Consider the following 25,492-nt stretch of genomic DNA (forward strand, 5'->3'; position numbering starts at 1 on the left):
AGCAGCAGTGTGCGTGCTGTTCCTGTCGATTGCATGTTTTCCATTTCAATAACTTATTGGCACATGTTTATAGATCAAGACCTCGGTAACCTGCAATTATAGCTGCAATTATATTAACAATCTCTAATTATAATAAATGGTAGCACTTCCTTGTACTTTAACTGTAAGGCCAGCACTCAGTAGTAGTTGCTTTTGTTTATATATATGCATGTTAGTGTTCCCTCTAAGCTGCATGGTTGCACAACAACCAATCAAGAACCATACACTTCATTATTCCAGCCATGCACATCCTCCGTAATGGTGAGGAGTCTCAACATGTTGACGGCCTTAATGACCCTGGCATTCGATAGACCTAAAGCCCAAATAACCAACTGGTAGCACTGCAAAGCAGCCTAATGTGCTTATATTATAGATCAAGACCTCGGTAATTTCATAGTTAGCTACAATTATATTAATGATCTCTAATTATAATAAATAGTAGCACTTCCTTGTACTTCAACTTTAAGGCCAGCACTCAATAGTAGTTGCTTTATAGTATTCTGGTGGATTGTGGAGAGCGTGTTATGATTGGTTGGTTTATCCCTGTTTCTGCTTGGAGGAGAGATTTCCTATAGATTCAACCAATGGTAGCCACAGAATTTCTGTTTAGTGAAGGTTTAATTGTGTTAATATAAAATGATTCTTTAATTTTTTTTATCTTCCAAAATTTGTCTGTGTCGATGATTCTAGTAGCATTAAATGTATAATGTATTTGTACATTGATATGTACATTATAGATGTGTAGGGTCGATGTTCTAAAAACACCTCCCTCCCCCAAAAAATACTGGTAGTGCATATCCACACATTTTCTTGATACTGGTGCACATGAGAAAATTCATTCCACACATTGTTTGAAAAAATTAGAGGAAACATTGATGCATGTTACAAATTTCAATAAATTATCAGCATATGTTTATAGACCTGGACCTTGGTAACCTCTTAGTTAGCTACAGCTATATTATAGATCTCTAATTATAATAAATGGTAGCACAGTTCTATTGGTATTTTTTTTCAAATGCTTAGTCAAAATTTTAAACAGTTAAATATCTATGCTATTGAATTTATTTAAAAGTAAATGCAATAATGCATTCTTCTCTCATTTAGCTTTACATTTTTTATTGTTTTTTTATCAAGATTATTTACCCTTAATTTTTTGTCTTCTTGATATGTACAAGCAGACTATAAACAGGCCATTTAATGTGATGTACTTAACTGAGCTTGTCAGTCATAATACTAAAGTTAAGCTATATATATACTTGTATGGATTTACCATTTAAGAGAGCTAAAGACACCTTAAACATCACTTGTACATTAAAATGATTTTCTGTTCTTGAAGACTATCAAAGAACAGCAATATTCAGAAAGTTTTGACACTAATTTGTTGACCATAACTACTTGTCTTTTTAAAAAGCCTTCTTTTTATCTCATGAAATGTGATATAACTATCATTATCTTGTATAAATACAATCCAGTTGTAACTAAATACATTGGAATAAATAAAGTATGTTAAACAGGCACTTGGAAATTGACTAGAAATTTACTAGTTCTCATAAATTAACTAATTTATTAAAAATTACTAACTTTGATTTAAGTGAATGATAACATATTTAATTGACAGAAAAAACAAACTAACAATTTGTCAAGAAATATTAGACATGTAATTTTATTGAATTGATTTTTGTTTGTTAAAGATATACCTAGCATGATATCAGTACAGAAAAAACAACATTTTATTACATTTGGCATATAAGCTACACATAATTTACAAAAAGATCACATTTGCTAAATAAGCCTATGATAATTGTTAAAATTTCTCAGATATATAGATATCTTAATAATAAAAGGTACAAAAATAAGTCTTTTTTTTTTTTTTTTTTCTTGTGTAAAATAAATAGCCACAACATTGGTTTTAGTATGACTATTAAAAAAAGACCTTTCAGTTTGAAAATGTTTTGGATTTTAATTTTTTTATGATTAGTTCAATCCATATATTAAGATGGTAACATTGTATGTTACTTTACTCTGTGTAAATCTAGGAAATTGAAATTTTCATTTAAGTTTAGAATTATAGATGTTGACTTTATACCTTCATATAAGGTAGTGTTTTTCTACTTGTATCAGTTGCTAATACTATAAATGATGCTATTAAAATTGATTAAGTGTGATGTATGATTATTTAAGACCATGTGGATTTTTTAAACAGTGCTTTAGTAGTTACAGAAGTTAAATTTGCATGTGTTAAGCCTGTTTATCAGCATTAAAACAAATGACAGCTATTATTAATCCTTTTTTTTTACAGGTATTGTATTGTAAAGTCTCAAAAAACAGGTGATCACTATCTCATTGCTGAAAATGTAATACCTGATCTAGAAAAAAGAATAGAAACAAAATTAGATGTAGTAAAAACATTTGAAGGTTAGTTCTTATTTTCAAATTTTTTTTTAGGGATAATAAATTTTTTTAGAACAAAAAAGAATGGAAGCAAAATTAGATGTAGTAAAAAAATTTCAAGGCTAGTTCTTATTTACTAAAGTTGTTGAGAATAATATATTTTTTAGAATAAATAAAAAATTGTTTGACGCATTCTTTTACGAGTTATTAATATTGTTTTATAAAGGTATATAAAAAAAAGTAACAATTTAGTTGTGCTTTTTTTATCTGAGTTTATATTGCTTCATAAGTAGTACAAAGATGAATCTTTTTATTTTCACATCAAACATTTTGTCCCTTATTTCATTTTTTTCTACTTCTGACATAAAATATCTAATTTGTCAAAAAAGACATTATCATTTACTACTCGTAATTTTTTAAACTTTTGAGGATTAAAGGCCCCCATCATGACTCACAGAGATCCCTATGTGCCAATCAATTCCATCCATTATTCCCAGTTATTTTTTTAGCAACCATGGGGGTGGGGGTAATGTACCCAAAAAAAGATTATGTACCCCCCAAAAAAAACCATTAGGACACCTGCCCATGCTACCTCACTATGTGTGTTCTATTTGATTCCACAATTTTGTGAGTGGAGGTATGAACCCACGAGAGCCAGGGATACAAAATCCAGTGCCAGATTTGGATTCAGTGACCCTGAAAACCTATTCCTAGATCCCTCTCATGCCTGGGTGATCTTCCAAGCACATTCTAACCACCGTTGATAGGGGGACACCTCAAACCTACCTGCCAAGTTTGATCTTTTAGCTCCAAAACTGTGGGAGGAGTTTGTGAACAAATTCATAATAGGAATTAATATATAATATGTTTTAAGGAATAATAGCTTGTGAATGTCTAAATGAAACATATTTTGATTTAAGTTCAATCAAGGTTCTGCAGTTTCAGTTTTATTCTATTGGTTACTACAGAATTATTTTTAAGGTCACACTCAAAATTTTGTGGTATTTCAGATTGTTTCACTGATATGTTGGTTCACAATATCATCGATTTCTCAGGAGCAACAATTACATTAAACTAATCAATTAGTCAAAATTACAATTAATCAATTTAAAGAAAATAATCAATTGATCAAAATTAATTGTTCTAATTTTTTTTTTGGGAAACAAGCATCCTCTTAACCAATGCAATTCTTTGTTTTTCTAATTATGATTATAAATAATTATAACTATTTAATTTTAATTAAACATTTTGAAATGTTTTTTTAAGCTGTTTTAATTTGATTTCAATCACTTTACTAGAAATAATGGTATGAGCTTTGAAATCACTAGATTATGACCAGACTGAGCTAATGATTTTCAGTTTATACTAACATTATTTTTAAATAATCTTCATTAAATCAGATAAGTTTAGTTAAGTTTGCTGTTTAGTGAGTATGGTAGGCAACTGCAAGATATTTCGATGACTCAAATATTTATTACATATTATTTTCATGTTTATCTAAACAAAATACATAGATAAATTGGCTAACTGGCTACTTAATTATTTCTAATTAGAATCATGATATGTTTTAAATAAAAAATGTTATTACCTTTATTGGTGTTAGTAAAACATGTTTCATTATTTAATTATCAATTTATTTGATTTACAGAAGATCAGTCTGTGATCATGACATATTTTAAAAACAATCATAATAGTGACTGCACGGTGGTATTTAGTTTACATTTATTCGCTAAGTAAGAAATGTCCAGCTTATCTCTAAAAATACACTATCAGTTTTTTTTTAGAAAATGTCTCGTATGTTGTGAGGGTAATTTTAAAACTATTTATAAGAAGCAGATGAATGACAATAGGATGATTAATACCATGTTAAAATAATGCAGTGGTTGAAAAAGTTTTGAAGCCGGCACATATATGTATATATTTTTAATTGTATGATGGTGGAGTTTTAAAGGTGGCATGTACTACTTTCTTATTTAAATGTAATCAGTTAATTAGGAAATACCACTAATTGCCTAGCTCTAATGCTCAGTGCTAACATTTCTACTCATCTATGTTAGTATGTGTTGATTTATTAAGACCTGTTATTATTAATAACCTGGCTGAGGATGAGTGAATCTATTTCAGCATGTGTTGATTTATTAAGACCTATTATTATTAATGACCTGGCTGAGGTTGAGTGAATCTATGTCAGAATGTGTTGATTTAATGAGATCTATTATCATTAATGACCTGGCTGAGGTTGAGTGAAACTATTTAGCATGTGTTGATTTAATAAGATCTATTATTATTAATGACCTGGCTGAGGTTGAGTGAATCTATGTTAGCATGTATTGATTTAATAAGATTTATTATTATTAATGACCTGGCTGAGGTTGAGTGAATCCATGTTAGCATGTGTTGATTTATTACGATCTATTATTATTATTAATGACCTGGCTGAGGTTGAGTGAATCTATTTAGCATGTGTTGATTTACTAAGATGTATTATCATTAATGACCTGGCATGGGTTGAGTGAATTTATTATTAAATCAATTTAATAATATGTATAATGAAGATCTAACCTTTGTATTTAGGAAAAACTGGAAAAAATAAACTTTCTTTTTAGTTGTAATGACTACTTAAAGAGTGTAAAGGTCGTATCAAAGTAAAATAACAAAGTTAACATGCATGTCTCTTCTCTCTCTCTCTCTTTTTTTTTTGTTGTTGTTATAGGGTCAAGCTTGCAGGGAGCATCTTACTGTCATCCTTTGTATAAAAGCATTGAATTTCCATTGGTTGAAGGACAGCATGTTACTATGTCCAAAGGTACAGGATTGGTTCACACAGCTCCCAATCATGGGCTAGAAGATTATCTCATTGCTCAGGAGCATAAGTTGCCTATTGGTGTAAGTTGTTATAAGTATGTTAAAAAAATAATTTCTTTAAAACTGTACCTCCATTCCTTACTTTATATTAACCCATGTGTCAAGTATATAAACTAATGATATTTCTATTCTTTTACATTTTGTAGTTTCTTTGTAATTTACAATTGATTTTTAATAATGTGGGTTTACCAAAGAAAGGGATAGCAGTTATCACAGTTAAAGGTAAGTGTTTAATGTTAGAATTCATTCATTTATTCATTGTTCAACTACCCAGTGTTAACACTTGGGCAAAAAATTGTATTCAACAGTATGTGATGCACATTACCAAAGATATTCTTCATGTTGGTGTTTATCATGTCCAGAATTTATCTCGATTCATTGTATTACAAATGGTTAATAGAAAATGTTTTAAGAACAATTTCACTTGAAAAAGATAAATTAATTCACAAAAGATAATGTAATATTCTTAAATAGTAAAACTACTGGTACCACCAAGGTAAACTGTTGTGTTTTCTCGAAGTCAGTACCTCACTTAGTGGGAGGGTATTTGTCTTTGCAGTCAAATTACATGAGACACCTGCATTTATATACCAATGCAATAATTTTTGGACCTCCAAATGTACTTTAACTATTGGATGTAGGATAATTTTATGCATATGTCATATTATGTATATGTATAATTACAAATGATAATCATACACTTCACAAAAATAACTGAAGACATTAAAATTTTGTCAGGTTTCTCGTGAATTTTGTGAGAATGTACCCAAAATCCATCATAGAGCAAAGCAGTTAATAGCTTTTGTTGTGTTCAAGAACCATATTATTAAAATAATTGAATATTTCAATTTAAAAAATTCTTACAGTGAAGTAAGTGGAAGTCAAATACTTTATCAAAATTTTGTTTCATCCAAATATTTAACACATTTATTGCATAATACAAAAGCAGTTTGATGGTTAAATAAACATACTTGTCATCAAAATAATTTCAAATAGTAACAATGAACTCTTAATTTAAAAAACAACATTAGGAATATGTAAAATAGTAACTAAAAGCAAGTGTGATATAAGTAGGCCTGAGTTCCTGTAAATTGATTAGCATTATTTAGTAAAAGTGTAGATAATGAGTGTTTAAACAACTAACTGTATACAAACTGAATTTGTGGGCATCTGAGAATTTTTTCCAGAGGGGGGCAAGTGCCACCTCTTGCTCCCCCTGTGGACACCCATGAATGAATTACATATTATTTTGGATAATTAATCATCCATTTATCAGCTTTATAAGAATGCTTCTGCAATAATCACAAAGGCAGTTACATATGTGGAGGCCTAAATAAGTTTTTATTGTAAAGTTTCAATTGCTTATGACAGACTATTTATGTTTAAAAATTAGGTGAACTTGTATTAATATTTGTATGAGTGAGATGGTCAATAACCAAAGACTTTAAAAAATTAATGTTTTTAAGCTCTATTTCTCACTTTGGTATTTTTGCTTCTATACTGTGATACAGGAGTGCTTCGTTGATGAGCAGGGATGTTTCAATGAAAAGGCAATTAGTGAAATAATTGGAAAAGATGTTTTGGGAGAAGGAAATGAAGCAGTTCTCAGCTTGATTCAGAATCATATTGTGCATCAAGGAACACTTGTACATAGTTATCCATATGATTGGCGAAGTAAGCGTCCTGTGGTCATACGAGCAAGTCAGCAATGGTTTATAGACTTAGAGAAATTACGTCATGAAGCCAAAGTAAATGCATTAATCACTTATCTTAATTTTCTTGGAGGTTGTTACCCTCCAAGATGGATCTGATTTATGCTTTAGGTCATTTATAATTTTCAATATTCTACAAAAACATGATACATTTCCAAGAGATGCATAGTTTGAAGGATGTTTCAGATGTACATGTACTGTATATAAAGAAAACTCTTCAAAATGTTATATTTTTGTACTTTAAGCTAAATGTTAAGTATTTTTAAATGTGAAAGTCTGTCGTAAATTTCTTTAAACTTCTATATATTTCTTTATTCGAGTTCAATTGTTTGTTTAAAAATATCATTGTATCTGTTAAAGTAGCTTGTTTCTAAAAAGTCTTTGGTAAACTAAATTTAAAATGTTTCAAAAAGGGATGCAGACATCATTTTTCAATGAACAAAACAGTGACATCTGTAAAATTATTATAATGACATAGGCACCCATGGTAAAAAAACTAAACAAAATAAAGATATCTGTGATAAGAATAAACAGTATGCTGTTTGCAAGAAACAAACTAAACATGATGCAGACAGTTATGATAAAAAATCAAAACAATATACAAGTCTCTTTAATAAAAAAAAAAACTAATTACATACATACATAGAATATAGACTCTTGTGATGAAAAATTAAAGTACGTACAGAAATATTTAGAATAAACAAAAACTAAAGCTATACATTTCTATGATAAATATAATTAAGATAAATGATTATTTTAACTATTTTTAATAGGTTTTGAGGTTTTTGTTAATTGTGACCATTGTTCTGTATCAGTGAAACATAAGATGGAAAATACTGTTTCTTTGAATAATGATCATATGCTTTTTTTGTGTGTTTTATATTCAGCTTTTATTTCATCACTTAAAATAATAACAAGTTGATTCTAACAACCCATGAGCGAAAGCAAGATAATGCACTATTTCCTTAAACGTTTTTTTCAGTTTCATCAGTCTTAAATTGTTTTGTTTGTACTTCATTACAGAAGTGCTTAGAAGAAGTCCAGGTCTTTCCTCTATCAATGAAACACATGTTAGAAGCTCAATTAGAAAAAAGGCCACACTGGTGCATTTCAAGACAGAGAGCATGGGGTGTGCCAATTCCAGTATTTTTTGCTGGACCTGAAAAGAGAACCGTGATTTCAAGGTACTATGCAGCAATACACAGTGTATTACAACCAGTGATGTTATTGGTAATCCAGTCTATGTGTAATAAACTTTTAGCTTATAATTTAGTTTGTTTGATCAGTTTGTTATCATGAGTTAAGTAAAACTTTTCTTAATCTATTTGTTAAGAGTATTGAAGCAAAAAAATATTATTTATTGAATATTTTAACTTGTGTATTCACTGAGGCATGAAAATTCAGCGACTCTCTATTGACACTCCACATTTTCAAGAAGGTAGTAATAAGAAAAGTTGCATAAAATTATAACTACTACAAGGTCTAGTAAAGAGATCAAATGTCAGTCAAATAGTGTTAAACAATGGTGATCTTTGTCAAGGTTTTACAACACCCAGAGGTATAATAGAGAGAGGATTATTCAAACCTCATTTAGGTGAGAGGCCCAGCATGGCCAGGTAGTTAAGGGTCGCGGGTTCAAATCCAAGACACACCAAACATGGTCGTCCTTTCAGCCATGGGGGCATTTTAAAAGAATACCCCAAGAGTTGGCAGCGGGTGGTGATGAATAGTTTTAAACTTTAAACAATGCTTTGTTTTACAGAAATGTTAATAAAATTAAGTGAACTTAGTAAGCAATGTTTAAGTTATCATCTATAAGAAATTTTGTAAAATTAAAGAGAAGGACCGTCAATTATATTTGCTCATTATTGGTTTATATTTGTGCTATAAATGTTATTGTTGCACAAAGGAAGAATATATTACATAGTTAAAGGAAAGCCATATAGTCTTTCATTTTATCATGTAAGATACATTTTTGGCTATTTTCACCAAGCTCTGAACAAAAATTAATGTTTATGAATCTGGATTTTTCCCTTTTTCCCTGAGCATAATATGGTACTAATAGCTCTCTAGCAGGAAGTTGAAATAATTTTAAAAAATAAGCACTAATTTCAACCTTCTAACTTTAATACAACTGTAACTTTATTGATTTTTGCCAGTCACTGTTTCTCAATGTTGGTTGTCATGGTGGGATGTAACTGCCCATATCTCAGCTTTTAGAAAACGTATGATAGTGACCTAAACACATTATTAAAGCCCTTTTTTGTTCTTTTCAATTATATAAGCCAATGTGGCATTCAGTTCATGAAAGACTTGAATAGAGATAATAACAAACTGATAAAATCTAAGCTTAGTAATATCTTGCTAGTAAAAAATGCTCTTGAGAAATCTCCACTATAATTCCAGTATTTTTCAAAGCTTGCAAAATGCTTGTTTTTGTGAGAGGACCATTAAGATTTTAGATTTTTTGTTGCAGTGAGTTGACCATGATTTTGAGTTTCCAAGCTACTTGTGCAGTGTTTTATATCATGACGATTAAGGCTTTTATGTAGCCACCAAAACTTACTATTCCTATTACAATGTATACTTTTGATATAGATGTTCTTGTGTTGGTGAATGCTGACTGAAATATTTTGAAAATCTGTCTATTTGTTGGGCTCGGGTGCAGTGTAGAGGCTCTAGTATCTCTATGATATCTCATAACTATTCTTTTTTTACTGTTAAGCAGTGTTGTTTAAAAATTAAAAGTGCTGCCAGTAAGAATTTGTCCTTTTACCTAATTGCAGTATGATGTGTTAGTATTTGATATGAAAAAACATTAACCTTCAAAGGAAACTCTAATATATATATATATATATATAAGATGTTGATTAAATATATATACCTAAATGGCTGACTAGTAAAAGATAATTCCACCAGACTTGGCTTCTGTAACTATGTAAAAAAAATAACTATTGTATCTTCAGATGAGCTAAATGTGAATTTTCAGGATATTTTTTCATTTGTTTTATTTGCATATTTGTACCAAATTAGTATTTTAAACAATTGCAGATAGTTAATTTTATACCTATATGCTGTCTTGAGATAAATTCTTAAAATTATTGAACACTTTATCATGTTGATGAAAGTCCTATTTTACATAGACCCATTGTTGATCATTTGTCGCACTTGGTGTTAACTTATGGAACTGACATCTGGTGGTCATTATCTCAACATGAACTCCTTCCCAGAGAGGTCCTTCAGAAAGTGAGTGGTGACTGACACTAATATTTTTTGAGTTCCCAAAGCGTACAAAACATAGTATATCCAAAAACCCATTCAAAACTAAAATTGCTAAGTATATTATTAATATGATGAAAAAAATGTGTATTGTACTAACACTCAATGAGATGTTTTATAAATTGACGTTTTCATTAACATTCCCTTACAATATAAATAATTGAGTACTCAGTTCAATTATATTTTATAAATTATTGTGGTCTTTTAAAATTGCTGGCTAATATTATTAATTTAATTATACAAATCAAATGATGAAGGACAAGAAACTTCTGAAATACTGGCTGTATTACAGACTTTAAACTATAGATACAATTGATGGATGTATAGAAATTGGAGCTAAAGATCAGTAGCTAACTTTTCATGGATAAACAAGTAGCCTCTTATAATTTTCTTTTATTAATTATGTATGGTCTAATGAGCTATAATTGCAATCTTTTTTATGTACTAGGCTAAATTATATGTATTCATTATGAATTTGCTGGTTAATTGCTGTGTAAAACATATATTAAACTTGTTATATTTTGATTCCATAAATAAGGTATTTGTTACAAAGTCTGTATTTTTCTTCAAGTTACAGTGATAGTTTCTCACTCATAGGTCCTATGGGACAAAAAGTAAAGCATTCATGTTACAGAGGTAATAAGATTCTCTTCAAGATATTTTATCCACATAAATAAACATTTACTTTCTACTGAAGCACATAGCACATGAACTAGCCACCAGCTCTCCAGATTATATTTTAATAGATGGAAATGCTTTTAACATAAATAACGTCATGGAATGTCATTTAAAAACAAACAACACTCATCTATATCACCCCTAGTGATTTTAATCTTGTGACTATGTCGTGATATAAAAGACTTTAGTGTAGGTATTATTAATTAATTATTTTGAGTTAGTATTTCATGATTGTTTAGTTTTTTATATTAAGAGAGTTAAATGCAGACGATTATTGGAAGTTGTGTTTATAATTCATTGATGTTGAAGTTATTGAATGTCGCATAAAATTTATTGATGTCAAGACACTTCTGCAGAGGACATACAGTTCCTTATACACAAAAAGGTAGAGCCTTATATGCAGTCTGATGCTTTTTCTCCTGTTAGCTATCTGACTGAGTTGGTGGGGGATCAAGTGTGGGCTAGTGAGAGTTTCAACTCAATTTTTCTAACATCTTCCATTGCTCAAACAGCTACTCCTGAACCTTGGATGGACATTCTGTCTCCTGCACCCTTTTTACAACTAGTATAACATGTTTCTAATGTTTTGAATACTTCTCCTGTGGCTTGTGAATCTTCATCTTCTTTATTGGGAGAAACTAGTTCATCTGATTACCTGGTCATTCCACCTTTGCCAGATATTGCTGTGCATGCAAGGAGATTTGCAGATCAATTGAGGCAGGGTGCTATCATGCCTTGTTCTCCTCGTTTATTGTATCAGTATGCCTTGGCTTTCCATTGCCTGGAGAACCCTTATTTGGATTATCAGAGGTTAGACCCTCTACTTCCTATTTGGGGCACTATATAAGATGCCACTTTTTATCTTAATCAATTTCAGTTTTGCATTTTTATCATAATTGCAACTGTTGTCTGAGCCTATCATCGATTTCCTGCTGAAATTTCAGAGGATCTTATTTATTGATTGACTTCCACTTTTGACAGGTTACCCGCTTCTGCTCTCTCCTTGGTATCTTGATTAGTTTGTTGCTGGGATCCTTTGGAGAGAGATGCCTTATTGGAGGGAGTTTGCCTTCCTACATTGTCCCTTAGAGATCTCAGTGAAGCTCCTTTTCTCAGACAGACTATTTTGCAGGAATTCCAGACTCCATTGAATCTAGAGTAGATGTGATCTGTCTACATTCTTAACTTTCTACACAACAAACATGCTCGCCCTTTCAGCCGTGGGGGCATTATAATGTAATGGCCAATCCCACTATTTGTTGGTAAAAGAATAGCCCAAGAGTTGGTGGTGATGACTAGCTGCTTTCCCTCTAGTCTTACACTGCTAAATTAGGAACAGTGTAGCTTTGCACAAAATTCAAGACAAACAAACCACATTCTACACTGGCATCTTGACTGTCTCAAAGCTCTTCTGCAGGATAGTTTACTGTATTTCCTGTCCATGTTTCCATACCTCCTGCTTCGACACCACGATCCATTGGAATACAAGGGCAATTTTGACCTTACCAGTGGGGATCCTACTCTAAGGTGGAATGCAGATTTTGGCATCGGTGACTACCTTATAGGATGACATCCTGTTGGATCTCAGGGGGTTCATGTCAGTATGGGAGACAGTCATCACAGATTCGATTGTAAATCAAGTTCACAGGAACAGATTGGTCATTCAGTTCATGTCTTCTCTACCTCTGTCTCTTTTACTGGTTGGCTTTCCACTTCTCAAGGACCCTTTTACTTCCAACCATTGAGCACAAGCCATCCGGGATCTTCTGCATAAAGAGAACATAGAGCACATCACCTCCTCTATTGAGGGTTTTTATTCTTGGCTGTTTGTGGTACCAAACAAATGGGCGATGGTGAATGATCATCGATCTTTCTTGTCCCTGTTGCTTCCTGGTTTACAATAGAGTTGTTTCTTTCTCTTTGGTGGCTCTTTTCACCCGAACTGTGGATGTCAAAATTCGACATTGCAGTTGCTTACCTTCATATCCCTATCATCATAGCGGTTCTGGGAGCTATGATGCAGGGTCTTGAATTGTTGTGAGGGAAGGTGGTACTGCTTCATTCGCAAAATTCCACAGTAGTCTTGTACATTTCAAACCAAGGAGGCACTCACTCCAGTTCTTTGTTTTTGAACAGGGGATCTTCTCCTTTTGGCACACAAACACCAAATTGTTCTTCTTGCTTGTCATGTTCCAGGGGTAATGAATCTAGTGGTCGACCAGTTATGTTATCCCAACAGAGCTCTTCCTATGGAATGGATGCTTCATCCTAAGTTTTGCATTGGATCTTCTCTCGTCTAGATTGATGCTTTCACCACACACACTGAACTGCTCAGCTCCCATCCTTCTGGTTTCCAGTACCTCACCCTCTGGCTTTGGGAGTAGATGCTCTCAACCAGGATTAGATGGGTCTTTATCTTTCTGTGTTCCCTCCAATTCAGCTACTTTCTAAGGTTCTGGCACTGATTCGCCTGTCCTGTCGAGTTCTTCTGATGGCACTATATTGCCCAGATCAGCCCTGGTTTCCACTCCTCCAGTATCTTCAGGAGTGTCAGCCTCTTCCCCTTCCTCCCTGGCCATCTCTCATATGTCAGCCTGTGTCAGACATTTTTTTTATCCAGGAGTCAGTATTCTTTGACTTCAGACCTGGCTTTTATGCAGCCATCGCATGACATCAGGAATTGACGTCTTGAATGGTGTCTTTATTAACATGTTCCATTTGACATCCTTCTTTGGGAGTTTATCAGAGAAAATGGTTTACTTATTGTCAATATTTTCTCAGACATGGGTTTAATTCTTCACGTTCCACTGCACTACATGTCTCTCAATTTTTGACATGGTTGTTTGACAAAGGTTTGGTGCCTTGTATAAGGTTGCCTTATCAGCTACTTTTCGTTTTTCTAAGAGAAGTAAAGTTTTGTATCCCTGGTTTTGTCATCTTGGATTATCTGTCCTCGATGCCCTTTCCAGGTTCCTAATTGGGATATCACAATGCATTAACACATCCATCTTCACTATATCATCTTTCACTTACAACATATTTTCTTCTGTTACTGGCTAGAGGGCATCTACATTCAGGTGTGTTTGTACTTCATGTTAACAAGACACTACCATTCCAACTACATTCTTGTATCAAGACAGGCTCTTTCTATTGAAAAATGCAGCAGCTAGGGAAGGAGATAAGGCTTTCTCTCCTATTACTCTTCCCTCCATTTCCCATTTATTCAGATCCAGATGGTTTTTTATGCCCTGTTTGGGCTCTCTAATGTTATGTGGCATGCACTGAAGTATTTTGGGGCTCACATCAACATTTATACATTGGGATCTTTTGGTATCATGTGAATTATCCCCTATCACTTTGACAAGTTGGATTTGTCAGTTGATTCAGATAGCTTACTCTAGTCTTTCATTGGAGGAGTGGAGACTTCTTAAGGTCTCATTTCATCAATGTCCCTGGCAGCTCGGTTGCATGTCCACTTGAGAGAATTGTACAGGCTGGTATGGGGACTACAGCTACCACTTTTATATCGCACTATTTACAGGATTTAGCAGTCTCCTCCTTGGGTGGATTTTGGCTACACCCATGGCTATTCTACATGCCTTGACTCGATTGTGACAGAGGGACCCCTGGTAGGACAGTGGTAAGTCTTCTGATTTATATTACTAAAATTAAGGGTTTGATTCTCCTTGGTGGACACAGCAGATAGTCCAATATGGCTTTGATATAACAAAACACACATGTGACAGAGATGAGTAATTTCATTCCTTTTCAGGGACCTTCTCATCATTCTCATTTGAATCCCACTCAGTGGCAAGTGTTCCCTCGTCAGGTATGCTTTTACAAATCCGCACGGGCTACCAGTAGAATAATAAAGACATTCCTGGTAGCAACGAGCTCTGTTGAGATGGGGTGTTCCATAAGACAACCTTGTCAGTTTCTGGGTGGTGAACAATTGTTCTATATCAAATATAATATACAATACTGGACTGCTGCTCAGGGACTATCATGAGTAAAGCATAAAGGGTCTTTGCCCATCCCTGCTAACCCCTGAATTAAACAAATCGGGGTGAGTTTGCTCTTCAAAATAGAGAACATGGTTCACCTATTGCACTGTCTCCAGAACATCATTCCTCAGGACTACCCAATGTGAGTCACCCCTCCCCCCCTCTTCTGGTGGAGCAAGGGAGTTCTTACCACTCTCAGTTTTCAGTTGGTGGACAGAGGTCTGTTCCTCCTGGGTGATGTTTGTATTCTTTATTCCACTGAAAGAGAAGAGGATGAAGCTGGATACCCTCCCACTCTTAACCTAGGTTGATTTTCCAAGATGTTGGGTGGGGAGCCTTCTCGTAATTCTGGTTCAGAGATGACACTTCGCTATCCGATTGTGTGAGTGTGACTCTTCTTTTTTGGTCATTCTCTTACTTTCCATGATCATGGAAAAGGGTTTTCGACTTCTCGTAATTCTGCACAGGGAGCCATTGATTGAACTTCGTTTGTTCCACCCAGGGGCAGGAGGTTTTCCCCTTGCCTCCATGTTTGAGGAATTAGGATTTCTGTTCGTAATCCCAGGTCAGACAATCTCTGTTTCTGTAGGTTGAGTTTGAGTGAGGCGTGAGTTAGATCCATAATTCTGAGTTTGGTATGTTGCATTCTGAGCTTATTCAGATTGGAGGGAAGACTTGTCTTGTTGGATGTTGCATGCCTTCCCTTCATAATTCCAGTGGCTCACATGTGACATTCTGTAACTTTCAGGTTTGGTGCCTGGGCCTGTAATTCTAAGTTTGGTTTGTTGCATTTTGCACTTCATCAGGTTGGAGTGAGGATTTTTCTGTTTAGGTGTTGCTTGCCTTCTCTTTGAAATTCTGGTGGCTCAACATGTAATATTCTGTAACTTTTAGGTTGGGCTCTCTTCATATCATATTTCTATTATACAGTTATATCGCATTGCAGCTCCCATGCCCTAGCCACAACATTTTGGCTGTAGCTTTAACTTCATAGTCCTACAATTCCAACGAGGAGATGTGGAACCTTGTCTGTGTGGTTGGGGCCTGGACGATTCTCGTGAAAATAAACAATGTTGACTCTGTAGCTGGTTGGCCTTTACTGCCTATGTTTAGATTTCACTTTATCTGGGCAAAGAGCACACCTGTTTCAGAAGTAGTGTGGACCCCTACTAGTGTGCTTTATTAGATCTCAATTTTGTATACCTGCTTTTCTATGCAGACACTTTATGTGTGGATCTTGCCCTCCACCTGGTCAATGTGTGATTCTAGCTGAAGTGTGAAAGGAAGTTTAGACTTTCCTATGCTAAAAATGTATTTCTGATAATACTTACCTTCTTTCACACTATCCTGCCCTTCCCCCCACGATAGCCAGTGTTCAGGTTTGATAATCTTGCCAGTCTTGAAAAAGTGAATAAGAAAGAATAACAGAGAACTTATATACAGATTGGGTATAGAGGGTGCATTGACGTAGGTGGAGAGAGTCACAAGATTAAAATCACTAGGAGCGATATAGTGGGGTATAACTATTGGAGAAAGAGAGGTAGAATTTATACCAATGTTTACATGGGCAAAAAATAAAACCTTTCATCGGGATAAAGCTAAAGTGTGAGAGAGGTAAGTATTATTGGAAATACATTTTTGGTATAGAAAAATGTAAACTTTCATTATATTTAAGTAAACTTGCTTGAAAATGATATTTTACAGCCGCTTTATCTTTCAATCATATCTACTAATATATTTGATGTTATTTATTTGTAATAAAGTTATCACTTGCTTCTTTCCTAACCAACATAGAGTGGCTTGCTAGAAACTGAAGAGTACCAGAAAGGAGAAGATATAATGGATATCTGGCTGGACAGTGGAATCAGTTGGATGAATGTTCTTCCTGGTCAGTGATTCTTTTCTGTATTTTATTGTTTCAGGTAATGCTTCAAAGATCTTGTTTTTAGTTTTAAGACATATTGATGTATTGTGGTTTCTTTTACTCAATATTGGATATTCTTTATGTTTGTGAGTACAGTTCTAGATAGATGGATGAGACATCATTCTTAATAGTTCTTCTTTTTAAATGCTGCATCTGTGTTGTGTTCATGGTAGGTTTTCAGTGCTATGTCTGTGTTATTATGACATGTTCTTCTTATAACAATGATGTTTTTATTTTTTAGCAAATCTAGTTGTGATAGTTATAATTCATAAGTTTTCTAATCCAAGAGCTGTTTGTTATTATATTTTTTTCACAATTGTTTTTGTTCACATCTCTGTATGTAAACCATATAATTATTGCTTCTCAGAAAAGATAATATCTTATTAAACCCATGTTGCATAAAGTGTGGTATCTATCAATGACCACCCCCACTTTTAATCCCAGTGTAATTTATATCATTTTCACACAGACCCAAAAATAGCTGACCTTTATCTAGAGGGAACAGATCAAATTCGTGGTTGGTTCCAGTCATCTTTGTTAACTAGTGTTGCCCTTAGAGGAAAATCACCTTACAAGTAAGCTGTTCCAATGTTTATAGAATCAGAAAATAGTAGTCTTATTGTTTTAATTTTCCTGCAAGTTAAAGATATGTAACATAGTCAAAATCAATGTTAATGATTATTAGTAAAATAATAAATTCTGATACAATATCTTACCTCTCTCACAAAAAGCTTTCTTGTTTTATACTGCCCTCTATCGGTGCAAATTTTGCTCACCACTAACATTGATACTCCCATACTAACTCTGCATACTAACATGCAATGATTATGTAGCAACCCTCCACCAATAGGAGTGCAACACTACCCCTCTTTAATTTTGCAGCTGTTTACCACTTCTTGATTGGCAGTTTTATTGAATAGATGTGTTTTTGCTCGTGGCTTAACTTATCCACGAGTTTTTACTTTCTTCATTTTTCTACTTCAGTTCAATTGTTATTTACCATTTTCATAATTTTTCATGGAGAGTTATGATATATTTAATTTGTTTTCTCTCTTTTTTTCGTGGCAAGAATTATGTACTCGCAATTTCATTTGGTCATAACTACAACTGCTGTTACTGCTGCAGCGGATTTACCGACCACATCCACCGGGCCAAAGCCCAAGTTATTGGCCCATGATGTGATGTCTATAGTATGTCGGGAGTTGACCAATTTCGTCCAACATTCAGAGCCAACTGATGATTGTCCTTTCATTCCTGCTCAGGGTTTGAGTGATCAGGAAGAAGAGGGTTTGGATAGTCTATTTCCATCTTCTGAATATGCCTCTCATTTGCATGTATTAGGGGAATTATCCAGACCTCTTTCCCCTTTTGTAAAATTTATTAATCAGGTATGTTCTGTTCTGTCCTTATCTCTCATTTCTTATGGTTCCACCTCTGCCCTTCTCAAGGAAAAACCTATGGATCATTATTTAGTGTTTTCTCCTTTCCCAGATATTGAGATTTATGCAAGTCATTTTTGGGAGCAAATACATTCGAGGATTAGTATGTCTCAACCTCTACATACTATCGATGATCATGCTTTTGCTTATCATCGTTCCAAATTCCCGTATTTGGACTCACAGCATTTGGAGTCACTTCTCTCTTTGTGGAGAGCGAACCCTGATACTTCAACTACTTCTCCCAACCACAGTTTTCTCATATTTGTCTTACTCTCCACCCTTCTTTGTTCCTTATCCTCCCTTCACCTTTTGTTTGAGGCTGTTCATAATTCCTCTGAAGGGTTTTCAGATGATACTTGGAAGCTCCTTTTTTCTACCATGACACATTTTTTCTCTTTGGCCCTGGCATTACAGACATGGCTGCTCTGCTGTTGGAATCTTTGCCATTTTATCTTGGGTTCATTTTCTTTCCACCTCATTGCATAACTTGCACATGGCACCTGTTTTTGCAACAAAAGGTGTTTGGGGGGTATCCTTGACTCCAATGAGTCGAAGGTTGAGTCAACCCTTCTGTATACCTTTCTCTCATCCTTGGCCTCTCATTTATCCAATCAATCTGTTCCTATATCTCTCCCTTCTAATCTCTTACCAGTTCCAGCTGCTCAGCCATTTGATATTTGTTGTAGATATAAGAACAGGCTATATTTTCAGGGCATTCAGCATCTGTGACTATGTTCTCAGATCAAGGCCAGTGGGGCCAAACTCCTTCACTTAGCCCACATTTGGAGGACTTTTGTGGTCAATCCATGGGTTCTGAAAGTCGTTTCCAAAGGTCTAGTCTTCCACTTCCATTCATCTTCCCTGTTGTCTTACACTCCTGTTTCCTTCCATCCTCCTCCGGATCCAATTTCTTGCTAGCATCTTTTGGAGACAGTTTGGGACATACTTCACAAGAGTGCCATTGAATGAGGAGATACTTCTCTTCTGGGATTTGACTCTCATCTCTTTGTTGTTCCCAAAAAGATGGGGGATTGTCATCCAGTCATCAGTTTGTCATCACCGAACCTCTTCCTCATCATTCCAAAGTTCTCCTTGATATCATACTTAGCTCTGCATTGGTTTTTCACTCTAGGTTTATGGATGACGAAGGTTGATACGTCAGATGCATATTTCCATATTCCCATCTCCCCTGCATCCAGGCAGTATCCTTGCTTTGTTGTTCATGGATGTGTGTTTCAATTTTGGAAACTTCCATTCAGACTTGCCTTGGTTCTATACATGTTCTGTTGAGTGGTCCAGGCTTTTGCCCAGCTGCTTCATTCCATAAGCCTTCATTTCCAACATTATATGGACAACTGGCTGGTTCTAAGTCCTATGTACTCAGCTTCTTCTCCAGGAGGCTGCCTTGTCAAAGTGAAGAAGTCTTTCCTCACCCCCACAAAATATTTGGTTCATCTTGGTATGTTTTTCAACTCCCTTCTCAGTCAGGTCTAACCTTCTCCACTTTGGTTGAGAGCTATGGAAAATCTTGTATGTAGGGTCTCATCCTCTCCTCCTACTACATGAAAGGTCCTTTCTCTTTTGGGGATGTGGTGTTCTCTAGAAGTCCTCATTCCTCTTGGTCATGCCCATATGCACCATCTTCAGTGGGTTTTAATAAACCAATGGAGCCTTGTTTTGGATCCTTTAGATTCCTCTCTTACCCTTACCCTCCCTTAAAGAATGACTTGGCCTGGTGGTTGGATTGGGACAATACTACTGTGGATGTTCCCCTTCCTCATCTGGAATGTCACCCTTTTACAGATGCTTCTCTTTCCAGTTGGTGAGCATATCTCAACACTCAGAAGGTTTTAGGGCATTGGACTCTTTCCAAGTCCTCTCTCCATATAAATCTCTTGTAATTTCTTGCTGTTTGTCGAGCTTTACTTCACTTTCTGCAGGATCTTGAGGCTAATTGGTAATGGTCCACTCCAATAATTCTACAATGGTCTCGTACATCAAAAATCAAGGGGCCACTTGGTTGAGAGACCTCTGTTTTCAAACATTGGATCTTCTGTATTGGGCCCACAGCCATCACATCACTTTGTTGGCATGTCATATTCTGGGTGCCCTGAATCTGGTCATGGATTGGTTATTCTGGCCTGACAAGATTCTCCCTATGGAGTGGTCTTTGGATCCTCACGTTTTTTGGGGTTTGTTGCTTGGTGGGGGTGTCCCAGATTTGGATGCTTTTGCCTCTCATCTCAGTACACAATTTCTCCACTTTTGGTGTCCTGTTCCTCATCCTTTGGTGGGAGCAGTCAATGATCTCAGTCAGGATTGGACGAGTTGGTACCTATATGCATATTCTATTTGAATCCTCCCATAACCACACTCTGTCTTCATGTGTAGCTTTTGTCTGGTCCCTCGCTAGAAGGCCTAGACTTTTATGATGTGTAGCTTCCTATCCAATTCATCTTTCCTCCATGGTGGTTTACCAATGTTGTACACCTACCTCTGTTGGTCTGTCAGATGGGGTTATTGTCCTTCCCATCCTACTGTTCCTCACTCAGTGTCTTTTTTGACTTTGCTTTTTTGACAGGTTACTTTCAGTTTCCTCAGTTGCTGGCTATCGAGTGAATTATCTGCCAGTTTTTAGTTTACCAAATTTACTTGTGTTTTCCAGTCACCAGTCTTATCCCAGTATCTTCATTCCTTCCACATTTCCCCTCCTCCCCACCCTGCTTCTATTTCTGATTCGAACGTCTATGTGGTTCTCCATACTTTTACTCATCCTCCATTTGAACCTTTATCTTTGTGCTCATTATATCACCTTTCCTTGAAGTCCCTGTTCCTGCTCATATTGGCATGCAGACGTTATCATTCTGATGTCTAAAGGCTAGTGGTGAGTGAAAAAGTTTGCATATAGAGGGCAGCACTGAATCAGGAAATCTTGATGAGTGGAGGTATCTATCGGAAATACATTTTCAGTGTTGGAAAATATTAACTTCTGTAATTTTAGTGTTTTATCTACGCACCATATAAAAATGCTAAAAGAAAAATAGAAAACATTTTTGGTTAGAGCATAAAAAATCTAAGTCTTGATGTTTTTTACACTTGGAAGTACAAAGCAATGCATAGTTTTGCTAAAAAAAAATTAATATGTGGTCAACTTTTTTGGCTTGATGAAGTTTATAAAAAAAAAGTCCATTTGAGTGAAGCATTTACCACATGTATCTCCACCCTTACAGTGATTTTTACCATATCTTTGTATTTTTAGGTTTTATCATGCTGTGACTGTATTTATTTGTCACTCTTATAGCTAAAGATAAATGATAATTATTTTGACGAAACAATCAACTTCAATGTGTTAATTAAGAAAATAAATATTTTAGGAATATCTTTGTTCATGGTTTCATTCTGGATCAAAATGGGCTCAAAATGTCTAAATCTGTTGGAAATGTCATTGATCCTGAAGTTCTAACTGATGGTGGTAAGGTAAGTTAAGAGGATGATAAAGAGCACTGTTTCGCAAAATTGGAGAAATATTAGTTATATATATAATATTATTATTTCTTGATTAAATTTATATATTGTATTTTCTTTTTTAAGATGTATTACAAAATTACATCCTTGGTTAAACACAAAATTAATATTCAGTATAGTAAAAGCATTTTAACAAACTCTTAAAATTTATGATGAAAAGCATTGAACTACTTCATAAATATTTTTTTTAGGAATTAAAGAAAAATCAGTCGTATATAAAATAGCATAATATTTTAAGTAACCAGATTCTGAAACCTGCACATTGAATGCTGTAGTTGAAGTAATTTCGTTTGAAACATTTTGATGACTGAAATGTTCTAGTGAAGTTGATGTACAGCTCAAGTACACATATAGATGAAGATATGGTATTTTTTGTAAATGCTTAAGACATTATTTGCCCATAACATCAGTTAGATTAGTTTTGTTGTGAATGTTTCTACATTTCTAGGATATCAAACATGACCCTCCATATGGTGCAGATGTTCTGAGATGGTGGGTTGCTTCTCATGCTTGTCATTATGACAATGTTCATGCTGCTTCACATGTTATTAAAGAAAGTGCAGAAAATGTACAGAAAGTAAGTTTTGATTTATGCACATCACTGTCAGTGTTTTACAAAAAAAAGTGTATGAATGTTTACACACATAACCTCAAAAATTGGTTCAAAATAAAAATGTCCGTGTGTACAGTATAACCCTATTGAGATGGTGCTGGTGCTTAACACCTACCGCTGTTTCTTTAAAGCTATGCATAGCAATATTTACTATAATTATGAATTTACTAAGTGTATCTTCATGAAATTTAGTAAATTGTTTATTTTTAGCAAACATTAGAAGTCTGTTATACACAAAAATATCAGATATTTCAAAAAAGTATTTTTCTACAAATATTTCTGTGAATTTACAGTCAGTCTGACTCAGACTATGACTAGTCTGAGTGGAAGATGGTTTTCATATTAAGAATAAAATACTTCTTTTCATCTTACAGTTTTTATATTTAATTTGCATAACATCTAGAACCTCCTAAATGAATGTCAAAAGTTTTTTTAAGGTGAAGGTTTGTTTTTATCTGTTATTTTCTATACCTTAACTGTAGCTGAAATTTGAAATTGCATTTTCGTGTTTTGCATTAAAATACACACATATTTGTTCATTTCACATATATGTTTTTCATAAAAATTGCCAAGGCTTAACCCTTGGTATTTTTCTCAAAATTTTGTCCATCATACATGTAAATGTTATTCTGGAAAAAAGTTACACTGAGCTAAGCTTTCCAAAAAATAACTTTTTCGTAAAAACTCCCAAGGCTTAATCCTTAATATTTCTCAGAAATCCTGACTAAATTTGATTTTACTTTACTTTTGAAGAAAAGGTACACGCTGGAACATGATTGTAATGTAGTTTCTTGAAACCATTTTTATTCTCATTATTCACTGCAAGAAATATTACATAGATAATAATAATACTGCCTGCTGCTTTAACATGATATAATAAAAAATTAATTGGTTTGTCATTGATTTAGGTTCATGTGACTAAAATACCTAACCAACAGAGAAAACTTTTATTTTTTAGTTTGGGTACTCCACATTATTTTTTTCAAGGAACTCACACTCTTTAAAGAATTTTAAAATTAAATTAAAAACATTACACTATTACGAGTATTAGGACTTCACTGAAACCTGGTGATATCATGCTGAACATTAACCAGTACGTTTACTGTGGAAATAATTACTAAAAATTAACCTATGATCTGGTTAACATGACGCATTATGAAGTATTCCTACTGTAAGCAGAATTATTATTATTATTTCCTGTGATGTATATTTTGTTTATGATCATGTATCAGATATCTATACTGACATTTGTTAAGCTAGATCTGTATATAGGTAGGTAAGCTTTAATTGCATAAATTGACTGAATTTTGCATTATTATATTTTGTTTTGAAATATTATTCAACGTGAACTAGATAAATCTTTTATTCTAGGTTCGAAACACACTGCGATTCCTTCTGGGGTCACTGCATGGGTTTATCTACAGTCTGCATAAATGTGAGTTAAAAGACATGGAACTGTTGGACCTTCACATGCTTCATCTTATTCATCAGCTTAATCAAACAGTGAGTTACTCACTTGACATACATTCTTTTATATATTATACTGGGAAACACTTTAACAAGGACTATGGACTACAGATTTTTCAACCAAACCTTCAGTGGCTCAATATTAAGCTTGAGGGCTTATAATACTTAGTTTGATAGTTACTCATGCTTCATATTATTCATCAGCTCAATCAAACAGTGAGTCACTCATGTAACATACATTCTTTTAAAACTTGAAAATCATAATTTTTACAAAACAACAGATATTTCACATGTTGTTATGAAAAATCTAGAGATAATGCCGGTAATTAAAAACATTAATCATGTTAAATACTGCTACTAACCAGTGAATATTTTCATGTGCTTCTTATTTTCATTAAACTTGAAATTAATAATAGTATTAGTCATAGATGTTTTAATTTCTAGTAATAATAATAACTTCTGTTCAGAGTAGGCAATGTATTTAGAGCTAAACTGAAACTAAATCTGGCCATCATTGTAGCTTATAAATATGCTTCTCTTACGTATATACTGTAAAGATTAGAACGCTTTGTTTTGTCAGTTGCTGATAATGATATTTTTGGCCATAAACTCAATAACATCTCAATATTTGGCCAACTTAGGAGATGTAGGTTAGTCCTAAATACATATACTAAGTTAAAAATTTAAAACAATCTTTATAATGAAAGTGTAATACTAAAAAGTAATTAAACATTCTAACCAATACTATTAATGAAAGTTACTACAAAGAAAGAACGTTAAGCTGAAATCCATTAAGTCTTTTTTTTTTCCAATTTTAATGTTTGGAACACATGTGGATGAAGCGTGTCTTTCAGTTTTTTCACTTTAACATAACATAATATTTTGGCACAACATGGGACCTATTGGTCCATCTTGGCTGTTCCATCCTCAAAACAAATTAAAATGATTTAAAAAAATAAAATACAAAAATTTTAAACCCAGCCCTTTTCATTCATATATTTATCAAGCTTTTTCTTAAACTCACTTAAATTTACTAGCTCTACAACATCTGAAGGCAACCCATTCCAAAGGCCAACCACCCTGTTAGAAAAATAAAACTGACTTAGCTGAAGATGACTCCTACCTTTCCAAAATTTATATTTGTGTCCCCTAGTCCTACTGTTTTCATTGTTAAATATAAAAAAAGATGATGTACCAACACTTCAATTTCCTTTACAATCTTAAATACTTCAATCAGACCCCCCCCTGACTCTTCATTTTTCAAGAGAAAACAATTTGAGAGATTTCAGCCTCTCGTCGTATGACAAACCCTCCATCCCAGGTACCATTCTGAACCCTTTCCAACAATTCAATGTCCTTCTTAAGGTAAGGAGCCCAAGACTGAACACAATATTCCAAATGTGGCCTAACTGGTGACCTGTACAGTGAAAGTATAACCTCTTTAGACTTTTATTCAATATTTCTGTAGATACAACCTAAAATCCTATTTGCTCTACCACCAGCAACAGCACACTGCTCGGATGGCTTTAGAGACTGATCGACTATTACACCAAGAT

At 34.0% G+C, this 25,492-nt stretch overlaps 1 protein-coding gene across 1 annotated transcript in view; it reads left to right on the forward strand.

Moving 5' to 3' along the window:
- Positions 1-25,492, forward strand: part of LOC106461640 (isoleucine--tRNA ligase, mitochondrial-like) — a 54,999-nt gene that overhangs the window by 17,293 nt on the left and 12,214 nt on the right. Inside the window, exons 9-18 of the mRNA XM_013921477.2 lie at positions 2,339-2,454; positions 5,144-5,316; positions 6,807-7,043; positions 8,031-8,191; positions 10,151-10,253; positions 16,763-16,856; positions 17,362-17,467; positions 21,706-21,808; positions 22,305-22,433; positions 23,841-23,972. Of these exons, the coding sequence (XP_013776931.1) occupies positions 2,339-2,454; positions 5,144-5,316; positions 6,807-7,043; positions 8,031-8,191; positions 10,151-10,253; positions 16,763-16,856; positions 17,362-17,467; positions 21,706-21,808; positions 22,305-22,433; positions 23,841-23,972 (1,354 nt within the window). The remainder of the gene's footprint in view (positions 1-2,338; positions 2,455-5,143; positions 5,317-6,806; positions 7,044-8,030; positions 8,192-10,150; positions 10,254-16,762; positions 16,857-17,361; positions 17,468-21,705; positions 21,809-22,304; positions 22,434-23,840; positions 23,973-25,492) is intronic.

Source organism: Limulus polyphemus, unplaced genomic scaffold (assembly GCF_000517525.1).
Source record: "Limulus polyphemus unplaced genomic scaffold, Limulus_polyphemus-2.1.2 Scaffold1003, whole genome shotgun sequence".
Classification (NCBI taxonomy): domain Eukaryota; kingdom Metazoa; phylum Arthropoda; class Merostomata; order Xiphosura; family Limulidae; genus Limulus; species Limulus polyphemus.